This window comes from Onychomys torridus, chromosome 16 (assembly GCF_903995425.1).
Source record: "Onychomys torridus chromosome 16, mOncTor1.1, whole genome shotgun sequence".
In the NCBI taxonomy this organism is placed as follows: Eukaryota; Metazoa; Chordata; class Mammalia; order Rodentia; family Cricetidae; genus Onychomys; species Onychomys torridus.
In genome coordinates this window covers 67473443-67493360 of record NC_050458.1, presented here as the reverse complement: position 1 = coordinate 67493360, position 19918 = coordinate 67473443, and the positions used below count along the sequence as shown (strand labels likewise).

Genomic DNA, 19918 nt, shown 5'->3' with positions numbered 1-19918 from the left:
TTTATTTATTTTATGTGGGTTTGGTGAGCTCTTCCCGCCTTTCTAACGCTGCGTCCAAGCACCCTGCCCGGACAGCGGAGCTCCGGGGCTGGGTCGGCCTTGCAGCCCTCTTCCGGGCCTGCCTGTCCCTGCGCGGACACAAAGGCCTGCTAAGGCACTGGCGCCGAAGCCCCGCAGCGCGGGAGGGACGGGCGAAAGGGCACTGCAGAAAGCAGGAGCTTGGGGAGGGCGCCTCGGCCCGGCAGAGGCCAATCGGGTCACCGGGGGTGACCTCGCCCCCTACTGCCGTCACAGGTGCACCTAGTTTGCCCCCGGAATCACAAGAGGGAGCTTCAGGCTATATTTCCCCCTCACCTTCTGGCTCGCACACACTGGTTTTCTCATGCTCATCAACGAGATAGGAAAAACAGAAAGTAAGTTACAGCCAGCAGAACAGCCATGGCATTTTATATTATATTATATTATATTAGTCCATCGGGCCAGTTCTCACCTCCCACACCCAATGATGCCAGGGTCCCCGGGACGACAAGAAGCCAGGAGTTCCGTGATTCTATTCCCCCCACTCCCCTGCTAAATTTTAGGCACTGAACCCCAACCCCTACTCTATGCTACAAGCAATTTCCGAGTAGCCTCGGGTTGTTGGTTTTTTCCAGTACGATTGCGCATGCTCGGATTTGGAGTCCAAGACTCCCAGCGCTGTCCGGTCGACACGGTCCGCCACGTTGCGGATCGGCGTCCCTGGCTGAGTTGGCCGCTCTTCCGCGCACGACGGGCTCCTCTTGTAGTTGCTCCTGTTGAACGCCAGGTGGAGAGCTTGCCCCGAAGGCACCACCAACCTGGCAGGGGGCGCTGTGGAGCCGGGACCGACCCTCTTGCTTGCGTGCGCTCTATCCGCGGCGTGGGTGCGTGGGGGGGGGGGGGGGGGAACTCGTTGGCTCTGGCTGCGCATGCGTACAGCCTTCTCTTTGGGCGCTTCCCGCGCCCCCGCCCCTCTCTGTCTTCTCTACCCTGGGAGCAGGTAAGGCCTTGAGGCCTCGCGTCCTCTTAGTGGCGCGCAGGCGCGCTCAGCCGTCTCCCGGGCCAGGACGCGTGGCCACCCTGACCTTGCTAGCTCCCACCCGCGTCCTCGCTCCGCGCGGCTGCCGGCACCCCGTCGCGGGAGCGGCCCCCTCCTCGTGTCTGTGACCTCTAACCGCACGGGCCTGGCGCCATCTTGGGTGTCTCACGGGGGTCGGGGGCCCTGCGGCCGCGGAAGGCCATCCCGGGTGTGCGTGCTCTCGCCGGACGCCAGCCGGGCCGGACGCCAGCCGGGCCGGACGCATGGTCTTTGCTCACCCTCACGCCTTTCCACCATTGCCGTCACCCCCCTTCCCCTCCTCTCTCGGCTTCCTTCTGTCATCCAGTGGCCTCCGTTTTCAGAAACCTGCAGACTGTGAGCCTCCGCACTTGTGGTCTCTGCGCAGCCAAGCCAGTTCACCTTCCGGTTTGGAGTGAACTGAACGTGGTAGAGAGGGACAGAACAGGCAGAATGGCCCAGTGGACCGACTTGGGGCACGCCAGGGCAGAAGAGGGGCCTGTCTCCTTAGAAACTGGTTGTTACCCAGTACCTGCCTCTCATGAAAGCCCTCACTTGCTAGTGATAAAATCATAATGCTGGGTTAGAAGTGGAGGTTTCTGTTAGGCAGCCGTCCAGAAGGTGGGAGAGGTCCGCGCCTTTAAGAGTTTCCACCTGCCAGGTTTCCTGTCACATGACGCTCAGATTTTGCCAGTAAGACAGAAGGGTTTGAAGTACGGAATAGTTAGGTGGATGCCCTTCTAACTGAAAGGGGAGAGGGAGTCACTTTGGAGTTGTGATTGTGGAGAATTTCTTTGCCCAAGTGTGGGCGTGCCCAGGTTAGGTGACCACTGGAAGGGCTCGCCAATTGAAGATACTCTAGGGTTTACTATTTACATATGTTGATTTGTAAACTGTCAAATGTAATCCCCTTAGAGCTCTTCTCTCTCTTTTTTATAGAAATAGTTTATGGAGTACACTGCAAGCAGGCAGTGGGCTGGGCAGTAACTAGAGTACTGCCAGAACTATATTTAAGTGATAGCATGTAGTGGTATTTGCTGAAAGGTCGTGGGTGGAGCAAATACCACTACAATAATGCTAAGGCTTTACTGTTTTTTGTTTGTTTGTTTTTAGGTCTTCCCTTTTATTTAATTTTATTTTTCCAAGATAGCGTTTCTCTGTGTAGCTTTGGAACCTCCCCTGGAACTCACTCTGTAGACTAGGCTGGCCTCAAACTTACAGAGATCCCTCTGCCTCCCGAGTGCTGGGATTAAAGGCATGCACCACCATTGCCAGGCTTATTTTGGTGTCTTGAAGACTGTCTCTATAAATAGCCCACATTGGCCTCAAACCCATGATCCTTCTGCATCAGCCTCCCCTGTGCCAGGATAACATGCATGCATGCACCAGCAGGCCTAACTGCAGACTTCCCTCTGTTCAAGTGTGTGTAAGCATGTGTGCACACTGAGAAGTCAATATAGAGGTAGCATTTCCACTCCACTTCTTGAGACATGACATCTTGAAGTTCTTCAACTCAGCTAGACTGCAAGCCAATGAGCTTCAGGTATCTACCTGTTTATTATGTACACCCAGCTCTGGGGCTTATTGATATGAACTAGCCCCTGCTTTGTCCATGCAGTCTAGTGTGGCAGACAATATCAACTGAGCCATCAACTCAGCTCAAGCTTCCCTATATTCTAAAAGCTTTAAAGAAGTTTTGGGGGGTTGGGGATTTAGTTCAGTGGTAGAGCGCTTGCCTAGCAAGCGCAAGGCCCTGTGTTCGGTCCTCAGCTCTGGCAAAAAAAAAAAAGTCTTGGGTTTTGACTCAATAGAACCTGAGTAGTTGGGCAGCAAATTTGGGTTTAGGTTGCATAAAGACAAAAGGCAAAATTTTGTATTTGTTACAGGGTTGCACTATGTAGCTAGCCTGGAATTCCCTATGTATACCAGGCTGGCCTAGGATTAATAGAGATCTGCCTGCCTCTGCTTCTTGAGTGCTGGGATCACAGGTGTGTTCCACCATGTCCAACAAAAAGCCAAGTTTTAGGTAGAACAAGACTGATAAACATTACAAATATGATTCAGGATTTGTATGTAGTGCACCTCCTCTTGGATAGGTTGAGTCCAGTTTACTTAAGGAAGTAGTGTTTAACAGGCCTATCTATACTTTAACTGAGTATCTCAGTTTGTGGAATACTCAAACTTAAGAAACGTGAGACAAAGAGCTGGGCATGTAGCTCAGTGGTAGACCATCTTACCTAGTACACTAAGGTTCTGGGTTCTCTTTCCAATGTGCCCTCCCCAAAAGTGAAATTACAGAGTTAGAGTCCTTGCTCTGACACTGACACTCTTCAGTGTTGTTGAGACCATGCCATTGTGTGCCTTAAATATAAAGATGACTGGAAAACTTGTTTAAAAGAGATCTAAGGGGGAGCCAAGAACACACTTTTTTTAGATTGTTTTTAGGGGCTGGGGAAATGGCGCTACAGTTAAGAGCATCTGTTGTTCTTCCAGAGGCCCTGGGTTTGGTTCCTGTTCCCACAGTCCGGGGAGTCTAGGCCCTTCATTCTGGACACTAAGCATACATGTGGTGCACATACATGCATTCAGGCAAAACACTCATACCTACAAATCTTACAGAGTCTGAAACTGTCTTATTGTGTGTCTTAAATTGTTTCGTGGTGTGTGAGCATACACAGTGGTGCACTTGTGGGGATCAGAAGGCAGCTCTTAGAAGTACCTTCTTCCATGTGTACTCCAGGAATCACACTTGTCTTGTCAGGTTTGATAGGGTAAGTGCTTTTACTCAGCCATCTTGCTGGCCCAGTGACATGCTTTTTTTTTTGGTTTTTCGAGACAGGGTTTCTCTGTAGCCTTTCCTGGATCTCGCTCTGTAGACCAGGCTGGCCTCAAACTCACAAAAATCCGCCTGCCTCTGCCTCCCGAGTGCTGGGTTTAAAGGCGTGCGCCACCAACACTGGCACATTTTTAATATATATACCACCTCTCAGGTAATTCTGGTTCAAGTGGGCTTCTCACTTCATTTGGGGAAAAATATTGTCCCATATCTATAACTCACCTATTCTTTCTTTGGATCTTGAGGGTGCAAAATTTAATGCCCCTTAATGGAGTGGTGAAATGAGTTTACAGTTGATGCTAATTAGAGTAATGCCAGTGTTCCTCATTGATTGGCTGCATCTTGTTAATATAGAAGTCAGTATTTTATTTTATTTTTAATTATTTATTTATTTATTATGTATACAGTGTACACATATCCCTGTAGGCCAGAAGAGGGCACCAGATCTCATTACAGATGGTTGTGAGCCACCATGTGGTTGCTGGGAATTGAACTCAGGACCTTTGGAAGAGCAGCCAGTGCTCTTAACCTCTGAGCCATCTCCAGCCCAGAAAGTCAGTATTTTAAACAGTCAGAGCCTTCAGATAATCAATAAAAAGATTGTTGGAAAACTTCCAATGCCTTTGTCTTCTAAGAATTCTCCCAAAAGTATGGGATTCTAGTTTTTAGGGGCCAGAGTTACAGCCAGCACTAGGTTAGTATGCCTAAGATGTTACTCTGTAGCCCAGGCTGTCCTCAAACTTTTGGAAGTCTTGCCCCTGCCTCCTGAGTGCTGAGATTACAGGTATTAGAGCAACCACACACTGCTAGGACTCTAGTCTTTTCTAGGCCCAGACACTGAGACCAGGAAGAGATGGATTTAAACCTAGAAGTGTGTGGCGGGAGAACATAAGCAAAGGACACTGGGAAAATTATTTTGACAAGCCCAAATCATGAGGCTGTGGAAATGGAAGGTGGTTCTTTTTGAGTGGGTGTAAGCGGGGGAGTGTTGAAACAGGGTTTCTCTACATAGCTCCAGCTATCCTGGAACTCACTCTGTAGACCAGGCTGGCTTCTGACTCAGAGATCTGCCTCTCTCTGCCCCCTGAATGCTGAGATTAAAGGCATGCGCCACCACTACCACCTGGCTTGGATGGTGGTTCTTAAAGCATGGAGCAGGTGACTGCCTGTCCAGGCCACGAGAAAGTCACTTCATTTCCAGATTCTGACATCACCCGTGTGATGGCCTGAAACCCATCATTCTGTTCTTTGAGCTAATTAAGCTTCCTAGAGATCCTTCTTAAGTATAAGGATGAAGTTCGGTGTTTACAATGCAGCTTCTTATTTCTAGCTCTCCTGCCTTGGCCCCTCACCCATGAAAATGTATGCCTGCTCCAGGTTCATCTCCACTCGCTCCTTGGTGAGTACGTTTTATGGAAGTGTTTGAGAGTACCAGGGGCTTCCAGCCTTCTGATATGGGGACATGACATTGTCATATGTAAATGTATCAGCTGCCTTCACAGCTGCCCTGAGGTGTCTGCAGCCTGTGGTCAGCCATAGGTTGGACATGCCTGTTAGACCTTGTTCTTCACAGATGGGCTGAGGAAAGTGAGTCTCTGGAAGAGAAGGCCTTTTGCTATGGTTGTTGGCAAGAGTGAGTGTTTGCTAGGCATTCCCCTGGCCCATATTCTCTGGAGGCCAGTTAATTTTCATCTAGTTCATGTAATTTCACTGTGTGTTCGTGATATTCGAACCTAGTGGGACATGGTAAACTGTTTTACATAGCTTGGACAGAGTGTACATTGTATATGGGCTCTTGTCTTGAGTGAGCCTTGGTAGGACTTTATTCTGGGGATATAAGTCTGGGAAAGAAGCTCAAATACACTCTGGAACGGTGTTGGGCCTAGAAGCAGCAGGATGTGAGAAATTTAAAACTAGTAACATAGTGGAGGCAGTTCATTCACACGTGAGTGAGAAGATGTGATTCTGTTAGTAAGTGCCAGTTACTAATGTGTGCCTAACAGAGCCCTGAGAGATCGTCCTCTTTGACAGGTGAAGAAATAGGCTGAGGGCCTTTAAGTAACTTAACCCTCGTATTGCATCCCTGGTAGAAAGTTAGCATTTGGCGTTTAACGTGGCTCAACAGTTATGAACACTATTGCTCTTGCAAAAAAAACTTGGGTTCGTTCCTGGCATCCACATGACAACTCACAACCATCATAATTCCAGTTTCAGGGGATCCAGTGTCTTCTGGCCTCTGTAAGTACCAGGCACCTATGGGTATACATACATACAAGTAGACAAAACACTAAAACACACAAAAGAAAGTTAACGTTAGAGGGCTAAGGATATAGCTCAGTGGAGAATGCTTGCCTAACATGTACAAAGCCTAGGGTTCAGTCCCTAGTACAGAAAAAGAAAAGAAAAAAAATCCAGACATAGTGGTACATGTTTGTAATCTAGAACTTGGGAGTATGAAGCAGGGAGATTAGTTGGCACAAATTTAAGATCATCTTGGGCTACAGTGAGATCCTGTCAAAAGAAAAAGTATGTATGCCTCTTAATTCTGCCTGGCTGTTAGCTATCATGTATCTTGGAGACACCGTCTTGGGGCTGGTCAGAAAAGGTTACCAGGAGGAGGTGGATTTATTGTTGTTAATTGTTTTAAACAGTGTTTCTCTGTGTAACAGCCATGGCTGTCCTGGAACTCGCTTTGTAGACCAGGCTGGCCTCAAACTCACAGAGATCCACCTGCCTCTGCCTCCCAAGTGCAGGGATTAAAAGTGTGCACCACCATTGCCCAGCTGCACAGGGTGACTTTTGAACATGGTTCTTTATGTTCATTTCCAGAGAAGGATATATATGTTCAGGGAAGACTATCCTAATCCTTGGCTTTCTTCTTATGAACTGGTTATTACCAGGAAATATCTCCCTTGTTGAGTGAAATAGATGCTTCTGGGGCGTAGATTGCTTCTGATTCTGAAGAGGGTAAAAGAATACAGCAGTTGTGGCCTCCCATGGACTCCTACAAGGGAGGACACTGTCTTTCCTTATATTTGTGGTTGTGAGCCTAGCCTTTTACGGCTGAGCCATCTCTCCAGCCCGACACTGTCTTTCCTTAAAGTAGAACCTGGAAAGCAGTAGGATGGCAAGGCTCCTGAATTCAGAATTTGCTGAAGCCAGGAATGGTGCTGCATGCGTGAAGTCCCAGGGCTAGAGATGCTAAAGCAGTTGGGTTGCTGAGCCTGGGGCTCCAAGACCAGTTTGGGCAGTGTAGCAAGATTTTTGTTTCTTTTGGGGTTTTTTAAGATTTTTTTTTTTTTTTTTTGTAGAAAATTATGTATTTTTTTTGCCTCGTGTATGATATGTGTACCACATGTGTGCCTTGTGCCCAAGGAGATCAGAAGAGGGTGTTGGATCCTCTGGAGCTGGAGTTATGAATGGTTGTGAGACACCACATGGGTACTAGGAATTGAAACCAGGTCTGTACAGATGCTCTTAGCCACCCGGTATCTCTCCAGTCCCTCTATTATTCTGTTGTTATTGTTTTGAGATAGTCTCACTATGGAGCCCTGGCTGGCCATGAACTTGTAGAGGTCTGCCTTCCTCTGCTTCCTGAGTGCTGGGATTCAAGGTGTCTGCCTGGTTTTTGTTTTTTTGGGTTTTTTTTTTTGTTGTTGTTGTTGTTGTTTTTTTGTTTTTTGAGACAGGGTTTCTCTGTGTAGTTTTGGTGCCTGTCTTGGATCTCGCTCTGTAGAACAGGCTGGCCTCAAACTCACAGAGATCCGCCTGCCTTTGCCTCCTGAGTGCTGGGATTAAAGGCATGTGCCACCACCACTCAGCCTTCTTCATGTCTCTTAAACAAATGAAATTTGTTAAAAGAATTCGTTAAAAGGTTCTGACTAAATTTTAAAAGAATGGAAGGAGCATCAGAGAATGTCCTACTGTGTACAGTAACTTGGCATGGTTCTGAAAGTCACTCCACAGCTTTCCTTGACCCTCTGCCCATGTCATTCCACTAGATCAGGAGCACCTCTCAGCTGCTGAGTCGCCCGCTGTCTGCAGTGCAGTTGAACCGACCACAGACGTGGACAGATGAGGTATGAGGTACCTTGAGGTGGAGTTGGGTCTATATGGTTTGCTGGTAAGGGGTAAAGAGGGTTGCCTCCCAGAACCAGTAGGGGGAGTGCTGAGGACAATCACCAGGGACTGGAATTCTTTAGGTAGAGATGGACAGCAATTAATGCTCTGTATGTTTGGAATTGCCACTGGTAGTTCCTGCCTTGGTGTGCCATTGTCAATTTCCATTCCTCAGCCTGGGCAGAAGAGCTGGCTCAGCGGTTAAGAGCACTTGTTGCTCTTGTGTAGAATCCTGGTCCATTTACTTGGCCTAGTCTGCTGTCTAGATGTTGGGGGTCAAGGACAGGTTCATGTCTCAGACTTAACACTTCTAGACCATATCTGAATTGTGAAGGCATTTGAACTCCACTTCTTACATTTAAAAAATTCTTGGGTTGGGGATTTAGCTCAGTGGTAGAGCGCTTGCCTAGCAAGCACAAGGCCCTGGGTTCGATCCCCAGCTTAAAAAAAAATAATAATTCTTTGGGGGGCTTGAGAGATGGCTCAGTGGTTAAGAGCACTGGCTGCTCTTCCAGAGGACCTGAGTTCAATTCCCAGCACCCACATGGTGGCTCACAACCATCTATAGTAAGACTTAGTCCCTTTTCTGGAGCACAGCAGCACATACAGGCAGAACACTGTATACATAATATCTTCTTTTTTTTTTTTTTTTTTTTTTTTTTTAAGTTCTTTTGCCAGCATTTTAGGGAGGTTTCCAAGGAATTAAATGATGTTATATATTGAAGGAGGAACATCAGATTAGACGGCCCAGCGTTTGAAATAGTACAAATGTTTCCAAAGCAAAACAATAGATTGATAACAAAAACCCTGCCTTCTCTCTGCCTCCTCTTCACAGGGCCCCAGTAGCTTGGCAGTCCCTCGCCCTCTGACCTCAGTCATCCCTAGCCGCAGCTTCCAAACCAGCGTCATTTCTAGGGACATCGACACAGCCGCCAAGTTCATTGGGGCCGGGGCCGCCACAGTTGGGGTGGCTGGCTCTGGGGCTGGCATTGGGACTGTTTTTGGGAGCCTCATCATTGGTTATGCCAGGTAAGATTACCTGGGCCCTCATAGTTCTGCTGTATGTCCCAGAGGTCAGGGATAGAACTGCATGTCCTATACAGAGGCCACTAGATGTGTGTTGTTATTTTTATTTAAATTTCTGTTGTTTTGCTTGTTTGTTTGTTTTTCTTTTTTGAGAGAGAACCTCATTAAGTAGCCCTGGCTAGCCTGGGACTTGCTGTGTAGACCAGGCTGACTCGAACTGACAAGGATCTACCTGATTCTACCTCTTGAGTGGTGGGATCAAAGGCATATAACAATGCTTGGCTTTATTCAAATTTGGTTGTTTTTTGGTTTTTCGAGACAGGGTTTCTCTGTGTAGCTTTGGTGCCTGTTCTGGATCTCGCTCTGTAGACCAGGCTGGCCTTGAACTCACAGAGATTGGCCTGGTTCTGCCTCCCGAGTGCTGGGGTTAAAAGCATGCCCCACTACTACCCAGCCTCAATTTTTAATTAATTAAAAATGTAAGCTAGGGGCTGGAGAGATGGCTCAGAGGTTAAGAGCACTGACTGCCCTTCCAGAGGTCCTGAGTTCAATTCCCAGCAACCACATGGTGGCTCACAACCATATGTAATGAGATCTGGCGCCCTCTTCTGGCCTGCAGTCATAAGGCTGTACACATAATAAATAAATAAATCTTAAAAATGTAAGCTAAGGGATGGAGAGATGGCTTAGCAGTTAAGAGTACTGACTGCTTTTCCAGAGGACTGGGATTCAGTTTCCAGCACCCATGACAGCTTAGAACTGTCTGTAACTTCAGGCTTCTACACCCTCACACAGATACACATTCAGGCAAAGCACCAATAAAATAAAAATAAATTAATAAAAAAAATATATATAACCTAAGCTGGGCCTAGTAGTGCACGCCTTTAATCCCAGGAGGCAGATGCAAGTGACTCTGAGTTTGAGGTTATCCTGGTCTATACAGCTAATTCCAGGATGCCAGAGATAACACAGAGAAACCCTTTCTTGAAAAACTAAAGGAAAAAAAGTTGGGGCCAGTAAGATGTCTTAGTGGGTATAGGTACCTGACATGAAAAAGAGTGAGCAGCTTCCACAGGGTGTTCTCTGACCTCCACGTGCATGTGATGGCACACATGCATGCACACCCCTGCCTAAATAAATGTTCCATTTTTTTCCCTCATTATGTCACCCTAGCCGGCCTGGAATGGACAGAGCTCTGCCTGCCTCTGCCTCCTGAGTGCTAACATTAAAGGCATGTACAGACACACACTGTTTTAACTTTTTTTTTTTTTTTTTTTTTTTAAATAAAAGAATACAAGCTGGGTATGATGACACAGACCTATAATGCCAACAGTTGTGATATAGAGGCAGAATAGTCATCAGTCCCAGGTTAGCCTGGGCTACATGGTGAGTTCAGGCCAGCCTAGGCTATATGAGACCCTGTCTTAACATAAAATTGAGGTTTTCAGTTCCTTTGTCTTACAATTTGTAGTGCTTAGAAACTGGAGGAAACCTTAGTTAACAGTGGAGATACAGCACATGCCCATCGCTGTAGTGTAGAGCAGGGACTGGTAAATGTAAGCCTGAGGGCTATATTTGGACCACAGCCTGGTTTTCTATGATTGAGTTGAAAATTATTTTTACTTTTTTTTTTTTTTTTTTTTTTTTTTTAAGACAGTATCTTTTTTGGTGGTGGTGGTTTTTTCGAGACAGGGTTTATCTGTAGCTTTGGAGCCTGTCCTGGACTAGCTTTGTAGACCAGGCTGGCCTCGAACTCAGAGAGATCCACCTGCCTCTGCCTCCCGAGTGCTGGGATTACAGGAGTGCGCCATCACCACCCGGCAAGACAGTATCTTAACTGTGTAGACCTGGGTGCCTCAAACTCCCAATTTCCTAGTGGTGGGATTATCACCTAGTTTTTACATTCTTTAAAAGTATTTTCAAAGCAGCAAAAAGTTTTCCATGTTCTAACAGTGTGCTGTATTGTATGCATAGTTATGTTTGCACTCTAGAATAAATTTAAGACAACAGACTCTATGGTCCAAAAAGCCTAAAGTGAAAAAATCCTCTAGCCATCCCTGAGCTAGATCTCAGGCAGCTTTACTGATGTTTTCCCCATCTCTGGGAGTTCCCTCTGCTGCTCCTGGGACAGTGGCCTGTTTCCAACCCTCCTGGTCCCTAGCACCACCTGTGGACAAGTCACTGAAGAGCTAAATTAATCCTCTAGAGGCCAGCAAGTTATGCTAATGTCTGGGGAAATAAGGTGTTTTTTTTTTTCTTCAGAATCTGCTTTAAAAAAGAAGCTTGATTACTTTTGTGTCCACAATTCTGCTAAGAGTTTATGTTGATTTACCTTACCCATAAGACTTCTCTAGGTACCAGAGTAAGAAATATGGACTATGTATTGACTTTCAAAGTTAGGATGCTGTTCTGTTTTGATTCATACCTGCTTTCTGGAACAGTGTTATGCCCACGGAGTCCTGGGACCCTGAGTGTGTGAGCCATAGCCCCCTGTAGTTTTGCTTCTGTGTCCTGTTAAGAGTTCTGATACTTGAGAGAGACTATCACTTGGAGTACCTCTCCTTCCTCTTCTGGCCCCGAATGTTCAGTATCCAGGCCTACAGTTTTAAGTTACTGTGATGGCAGGAGAGATCCATTAGGGAAGGTAATATTTGCACATGGACCTGTAACAGCATCTTAGATTGTCTACCCCTACCTCGTTTACCCCCTGTTGAAACCTAGTGGGAAAATATGGGTACAGTGTGGTCTCTTAGATGGAGCTTTATATAACATAAACTTGAAGTGAATTCTTGGACGGTCCACCTTAGACTTTGGCCTTTCCTTGTGTAGACTACAAATTGAGACTTCTCTCCTTCCCCAGGAACCCTTCTCTGAAGCAACAGCTCTTCTCCTACGCGATTCTGGGCTTTGCCCTCTCAGAGGCCATGGGGCTCTTCTGCCTGATGGTGGCCTTTCTCATCCTCTTCGCCATGTGAAGCAGCCGTCTCCACTTCCACCTCCCATCGCTCTGTCATGTCCTGCCTGCCCTGTGTGTTCCTTTTCCTGTACCTCCCCAGGAAGTCTGGGGAAAGTGCTTGGCTCAGGGTTTGACAGAGAGAAGACAAATACATACTGTATTAATAAGATGTTTCTTGAGTCTCCTGTGTGTATTTCTCTTCCACAGTTGGCTAAGTGCCTTGGTGAGAGAACAAGGCCCAGTGGTAATGGCCTAAACTCTGCAGGGATCTGACGGGCTCATTCTTCTAAGATTTATTTATTTATGTATTTTACATACATGGGTGTTTTGTCTGTGTGTATATCACACCAGAAGAGGGCATGAGATCCCATGAGATTACAGTTTACAGACTTGTGAACCACCATGCGTGTGCTGGGAATTGATCTCTGGAAGAGCAGCTAGTGATCTTAATTGCTGAGCCATCTCTCTAGTCCTTGGGTTCATTCTTTAATTCTTTGTTTTAGGAAAGTTCTGTTCAAAATAGCTGTGCTTTTCTGTTGTGGAACATTATTTTAACTAGGCAAAGATGTGTTACATTTGTTTATGTTACTGAATATTACTTTAACTGTAAAGGTATGCTGCTTTTGTTTATGTTGCATTTGTTTAATTATGAAAAGCTGTTTTACCTTGCCCGCCTAAGGTACCTGATTGGTTTAATAAAGAGCTGAACAGCCAATAGCTGGTCAGAGAAAGGCTAGGTAGGGCTGGCAGGCAGAGGGATAAACAGGAGAAATCAAGGAACAAAAGAAGGGGAGGAGGAGCGAAGAGGGGGTGCCCAGGGCCGCCAGCCAGCAAGTAAGACAGACGAAGTAAGAAAGGCAATAGCCCCTAGGAAAAAGGTAGATACAGAGAAACAAGTTAGAAGAGCTAGCCAGAAAGGAGCCTGAACTAGGCCGAGTATTCAGAACTAATGATAAGTCTGTATCGTGATTTGGGAGCTAGTTGGTGGCCCAAAAAGAAAAAGCCTAGTACACTTTTCAATAATTATCACATGGTGTGACCTTCTCACTTTGGAGGATTGGGGTCAGTGCTTAAAATGATTACTGGAGGGTTTGTTACCTGTCAGTGACACAGCCCTGGCTCAGGCAGTCCTTGTCACCTACCTGTTGTAAAGCCTCTTAACTGGTGGCCTGTTTCCAATTCTTCCAGCATTTACTTATACTGACTGCCATGTAGATCTTCCTTTCAGGACAGGACTGATTTTGTCATTTACCAGTTCAGAAACCAATTCAGAATTCATACACGTCACATACCCCACTGGCCTGAAACTGGAGATTAGGCTAGCCTTAAACTCATAACAGTCCTACCTCTGCTTTCTGAGTGCTGGAACTATGGGTCTGAGCTACCATCCCCATCCTCATTTTTTTAAATTTAGTTCTTTTGCAATGGTGGGTCTTGCCACATTGCCCAAACTAGCCCTGAACTAGACTCAAGTATGCTTTAAAATGTCTTCCTGGCCTTCTCACACCTTGCCCTTGCTCTGCTCATCTCTGCTTTTTTGGATCTTTGCACAATTTCCTCTTTTTCAAACTTGCTGTGTTATGAAAGACTTAGCTTGAATGCTCCCTTCTCTATGAAGTTGTTTCCTGTTATCCATCTACCCTTAGTCAGATGAGCATGAACCCCTATAAGGGGCTATAGAACACACATATCCCCTTTATAATACATGTGCTAAATTGTGGATTTGTGTGCATATGGACTTTTACCTTACATATGTACTCATGTAACACAATTTTTTAATAGGAATGCTAACCTAGTTGACCACAATGCTTTTACTTTTTAGTCTGGCTTAAAACCTACAAGCAGAAAGCCAGGCATGGTATTACAGGTCCATAATCCCAGCACTCAGAAGGTTGAGGTAGGAAAATCAGAAGTTTAAGGCCATCTTCAGCTATGTGGGGAGTTTGAGGTTAGCCTGAACTACATAAGACCTGTATCAGAAACTAAGGTGGGCAATCCTTGATGTTGTCTTCTGGCCTCTACATGCATGCACATACAAGTGTACACAAAAAGGCCACCTGCAGATCCTTTTCCACCATCCTTGACTTTGGTACTATGTTCAAGAGTTGAGAGGAATCTATTCCAGGATTGGTTCCAGAGTACTACACTGTGTAGGTGACTATTTTCTGGGCTATGAGCCTGTCTTAGGGTTTCTGTTGCTGTGAAAACACCATGCCCATGGCAACTCTTATAAAAGAAAACATTTAATTGGATGGATTAGAGTTTCAGAGGTTTAGATCATTATCATCATAGCAGGGAAACATGGTGGCATGCATGCAGCATAGATGGAGCTGAGAGTCCTACATCTTGATATTCAGGCAACAGGACTGATTCATTGGGCATAGTTTGAACATATGAGACCTCAAAGCCTGCCTCCACAGTGACACACTTCCTCCAACAAGACTACACCTACTTCAACAAGGTCACACCTAATCATGCCATTTTCTTTCAAACCACTACAGGACCTGACTTTTGTCTCCAACCAAAAGTTGACGGGTAGTAACTGCATATTTAGAAGTGAGCAAGAGCCCTCCCTTTGCTCTGGTCACTGGAATTGGGACCCTGGTGGGAGGAGCTCCTGTCCTGTCTTCTCTTTGGGGTCACTGGGTATATGGTTTTTCCCTTCTTGATCCTGGAACTGAGCTGAGCTGACCATTTGGAGAAAGCAAAGCTTTGTGGCCCATGTGTGCTTTTCTAAAGTGAGTGATGAGACCATTCTGTAAGACGCCTAGAAGCAGATTTATTTAGGAGGAGCCAAGGCAACGGGGTCCTCTCAGCTGAGGCCCCAAGAGATACTGATTGGCTACCCAAGTTGCCAACAACTTGTGTTTAGTGGAGAAACAGATTGAAGAGTAGATTTTCTGAAGATCTTTCCAACCTTGGTTTCTGCTTGGCCTGTTTTTTTAAATCGTCCATGATTTGAAATCAAGAAGTATCAGAAACTCCGATTTCTCTGCAACACTAACCAATTCTAACCAGTAACTTTCCAGGACTCTGCTTTTCCCATCTGTAAACAGAAGTAGCAGTTCTCATCCCAGAAATTATGCAAGGACATAGAAAGATACTCACAGTATTCAGAAAGGACATCATTGTCAAAATACAATGTATGTTGATTTTAATTTGTTTTCTCGTTCTTCACTGGCCTCCATCTATTTAAGCCATTTTCTAGGCAGCTTTCCCTTCTGGTTGGCATAAGGAAGGGAATTTTTAATCTGGCCAAAAAAAGCTTCTGGCGTGAACCCAGAGATGCCGTAGGCAGAGACCTGCTTTCCTGTTCTTAAAGCCTCGTTCTTTTTTCCAAGAGTCAGTGTGTTTCCTCAGCACCAGGGTCAGAGGATCATAAATTTATGCCCTCCTAATTGGAAGTAAATGATGCCCTTTGAAAACTATCTAAATGTTAAGCTGGATGATGGTGATGCATGCCTTTAATCCCAGCACTCAGTAGGCAGAGACCAGCAGATCCCTGAGTTTGAGGTCAGCCTGGCCTGCAGAGTGAGTTCCATGACAGCAAGGACTACACAGAGAAACCTGTCTCGAAAAAGAAGAGAGACAGAGAAAGTAAGTAAACCATCCAAATGCTACATAGCAGTAAGGGGGAGCCCTCCTCCACTCCATCTCAGGACGGCTTTATTAGTGTAAGATCCTGTCAAGGCGGGCAGCAGAGAAAATGACCAGCCAACACCACTTGTGATTTAGCTTGAGTTGATAGCTAGGAAGCTAGGGCAGCTGTGTGTGACCTTCCATCAGGGAGCTGAGAGGAAGAACATTCTAGTTGAATTCTGCAAGAGGAAAGAACAGCCATGGTTTGGGAATTTCACTGTAGTCCTCCAAGTTTTGAGCAATAAAACTTTTTATTGAGCCATATCTCAAAATACCTTGCCTTTTCCCAATCTCTGTTCTGAGTACACACCACTAGTCTGTCCACCTGGTATTCTCACCATTTGGTAAGAAAAAACTAAAGTCTGAGAAAACCTTTTAGTTTCCAGGCATTCCTTAAATTTTCCTTATTTTTTTTTTTTTTTTTGAACATTTACTTTAAAACACTGTGGATATTAGTGCATTATGATCTAGTGGCCACAAAAGAAATGGCAAAGACAGAGAATGACCCCTACGGGAAAGGAAGAAACAGGAACGAAGCATCTCTAGACTCATTTTAGAATACGAAGACCAAACACGTCCTGCCTCGTGCCTAGGATGCAAATGGCTTTTGCCATTTCTTTTTGTTGTTGTTTTTTTGTTTTGTTTTTCGAGACAGGGTTTCTCTGTGCATCAGTCCTGCCTGTCCTGGATCTCACTCTGTAGACCAGGCTGGCCAGAACTCACAGAGATCCACCTGCCTCTGCCTCCCGAGTGCTGCGATTACAGGGGTGCGCCCCCTGTCCTGATTCTCTCATCTTTTGAATAACTGCTTTGATAGGCAGAAATTTTACATCTTTTATTGTGTGGATGTGCACGTAGGCGCTGTTGCAGCACGCATGTGGAGTCGGTTCTCTCCTTCCACTTTGTTGAGGCAGCATATCTTTTGTTTTGCTGCTCTGCTGCACTCCAGTCTGGCTGGCCCTCAAGCTCCCAGGCTATAGAAGAGCTGGAATTACAGATGCACGCTGCTACTAGCTTTTTTTTTAATGCGGTGGTGAGGAAGAAGTGTGTACCATAGTACCGATGTGGAGGTTGGAGGACAACTTGAAGGAGTCAGTTCTCTCCTTCTACCACGTGGTGCCTTAGAATGGAATTTAGGTCATCAAGTTGTTTGGCAGCAAGCATCTTTATCCCTGAGCCATCTTCCTGAATCCAGCTGTTTCTCATGGGTTCTGGGGATCAAAGGTGTTTGGTTAACCACTGAGTCATCTTGTGGGCCCTAAGCAAAATTCTTTTAAATGAACCTTTAAAAAGAGCTAAGCCAGGCATCCTGGCACACACTGGGAGGCTGAAATAGAAGGATCTTAAGTTTGAGGTCTGCCTAGGGTATATAGTATGACCCTGCTTCAAAGATGGAGCTCTGAGGTGGAATACTTGCCCAGTGTATATAATGTGGGCCCCTTGTTCCAGTCTCCAGTACTTCAAAATAAATAACAACTCCTTATGATAGGCCCTGCTGTAAGACCCGACACTGGTGACACAGATACTGGAGACTGGATGGGCCACATCCAATGGCATCAACAGCAGAGAGCTTTCTCATATTGTGAGCATTAGAGGAAATGAGATTTGAGAACAGATTTAATGGACTGTTGCTGCTTTGTAGCTAGAGAGAGTCACTTGCAAAGATAGAAATTAGTCTCTGCTTAGACTGACATCCTAACTAGTAGTTGAAAGAAGTAGAGAACTCATCTCACGACTTCAAGAAGAGACTCTGTCAACACGTAAATCAAATTCCTTCTTCTCAGAATCTCCGGAGAAAGGCCCAGCCCAGACAGCAAGTTGCCATCCAACTTCATCGGATCTGATGTAGCTCAGGAAAGCAGAACAGAAATAACATTTAACCCAGAGGGGCATGCATGCTTCAGAGCCTTTTCATTTGTGTGACATAGGTACTTTTTCTTTGGTGTTTAAGAATCAAGACTTGCCCAGGCTTGACGGCACACGCCTGTCTTTGCATTATACAACTCTGCCTCTAGGATGTCATTGGAGGCAAGGAAAAGAAATCTGGGTAGTTTCTGAGGCTTCTCAGTGAAGACTTCTTACACTACTGTCCCTGCTGCTATCTTGCAAACAGGTACATTTTCCCTGCTCCTGGGTCCGTTTTACCACACTGATCATTTCCTGGGGGTTCTGAGCAGGCTCAGTTCAGCTGGCACAGCTCTGCCCCTATGATAGATATTTTTAACCATAGTGGATTATGGCCTTCCAGGAACTGCAAAGCTGCTTTTACAGCAAGTCACTCTCTGCACATCTTGCTGAGGTGTGTGTGTGGCGGGCGGGGGGGGGGGGGGGGGGGGGGGGGGGGGGGGGGTTGGCTGGAGTGAGGTGCTTGTATACTGTGAAGGGATGGTTTCTGAGTTAGGCCAACTTGTGGCCCCTCTACACTCCCTATGGCTTCTCTATCCACATCTCCAACACCTGGAGCAGGAACTTCAAGTTTCCAAAACATAGCTGCAAAGTAACAAACAGCTAGCCCTGGCTCCCATAGCAACAGGGAACAGTCAATAGGGATTTGAGGGAGGGAGAGAGTTTACAGCAGAGGAAGTTTACTCAGTATAAAAGACTCAGGGGCTAGGGGATGTTCTCTAGTAACAGAACGCTTATATAGCACGAACTAGGCCCTGGGTTCAATCCCCAGAAATGCAGAAAACTAAAACCATAAAAGACTCACACTATTTTCAGAAAATAGCCTGACCCTGTGGAATAGTCTGGATAGAAAGTTCCAGAATCCTGGGTTCAGGTTACTCACTGAGCTTTGGTTAATTTTACGTACTGTGTGCTCCTTTCCTGGTAAAATGAGGTTGCATCAGCCTCCCGGGGTACCACAGAAATAAAATGAAATTAGTACTTTTTCCTTAAATCTGTTTTTCATTTTGCTTTGTTTTAATTTTTTGTTCTGGAGCTTGAACCCAGGGCATCCCCATGCTAAGCATATGTCCTACCACTGAGCTACAGCCCCAGCACAAATTTAGGTTTTAAAATGACTTGTTGGAAAGCTTGACTGTAAATTCTCTCTCTCTGCTGTTTCTTAGTTACCAATTTACCAAGAGTAACTTAACACTAGGATTCTCTGCCAATCCTAAAATTAGACTCTAGCACGTCTCTCTTCCCTTCTTGCTTTTGTTTAGGGGATGTGGGAGAGACATCTGCCCTCCGAGATCTAGTTAGTAATACGCTGCAGACTAAAGAAAATGTTCTAGAAAACATTTTATCCAACCTGCAATCATCTTTTCACAATAATCCAAATCTGCCCTGGGTTTTGATGATTTGACCTCTTGTAGAAATGTGCCTGGGAAAACCTAGGGAATGGAAGAGGATGGAATAAAGAGAATCTGAATGCCGGGAAGGAAGCTGGGCTTCTGAGTTCTCCGACTCGCCACCCCCTTCCCGGCCAGATAAGATAGGCTTTCTGCCACCAGAACTGAACTCCCCGTCACATCATAAAAGGCCTGGAGTTATTCCTGAGCGTGCTGACATCTCTAGGGGTGGGAAGGTCAAGTGTGGCACTTTTCCTGCCCAGGGACAGGGGAATAAGGAACAGGCAGGGAGGAACTCAATCTTTTCCAGCTGCAACTTAGAGAGAAAAGGAACAAATTCTTCACCAGGGAAGATTGTGTAAACAGCGTCTTTGGCTGCAGCCATAGCACTGGGGAAGAAAAGAAAGGGATCTTTGTTCTCCCCTACCCCAGGCAGAGCACAATCGGGAGAGCTGGGGTTGTTTGCTTTGGCAAGGGACTCCCTGCCTGGAGGGACTGCTGAGGCCTCTGTCGGGTTTCCTTGTGGTCCTGGGAAGAAGACGATCCCCGATTTAAAGCCTCTACCTAAGGAAGTAGCTGGGGAGAGAGAGGCCCGCTGGAGGCTTCTGGCACATTCTCCAGCTTTGTGCACTGCCGTCCTTCTGACCCGCCTCTCAGTACAGTTTGTTAGTTGACTTCCATCTTCCTGTCTTTGAGGGTGCTTTTGGTTCTTTTACTAATGTTCAGTCCTAAAAGAAATTATGTTTTTGCTGGGCACGGTGGCTGCAATCCCAGCTTTTAGGAGGTAGAAGCAAGAAGATCAGAGGTTCAAGGCCAGGCCTGGCTACCTCGAGAGTTTGAAGCCAGCCTAGCTGCAAGAGACCCTGCCTCAAACATCACCACCTCACTGCTGCCCCCCACCCCAATCCAACACTAACATGTTGATAGAGCAAAGGGCACCAGGGTTCCCCTAAGGAGTCTGCCAATAAAAG

The 19918-nt window shown here is 46.1% G+C and overlaps 1 protein-coding gene and 1 non-coding gene across 3 annotated transcripts; both read left to right on the top strand.

The window, feature by feature from the left end:
• Positions 1 to 960: 960 nt before the first annotated feature.
• Positions 961 to 12182, top strand: Atp5mc2 (ATP synthase membrane subunit c locus 2). Of its 2 annotated transcripts, none has more exons than XM_036208637.1 (5): positions 961 to 1018; positions 5242 to 5310; positions 7913 to 7990; positions 8866 to 9059; positions 11917 to 12182. In XM_036208637.1, exons 2-5 carry the CDS (start codon positions 5266 to 5268, stop codon positions 12029 to 12031), a joined length of 432 nt encoding a protein of 143 aa, XP_036064530.1. In that variant the 5' UTR covers positions 961 to 1018; positions 5242 to 5265; the 3' UTR covers positions 12032 to 12182. The 2 variants fall into 2 exon arrangements, with proteins under 2 accessions (XP_036064530.1, XP_036064531.1); XM_036208638.1 differs by lacking the exon at positions 961 to 1018 and adding an exon at positions 2321 to 2618.
• Trnaa-agc lies at positions 8412 to 8478 on the top strand. The gene has a single exon. It is a non-coding gene; the product is annotated as a tRNA-Ala (tRNA).
• Positions 12183 to 19918: the final 7736 nt, after the last annotated feature.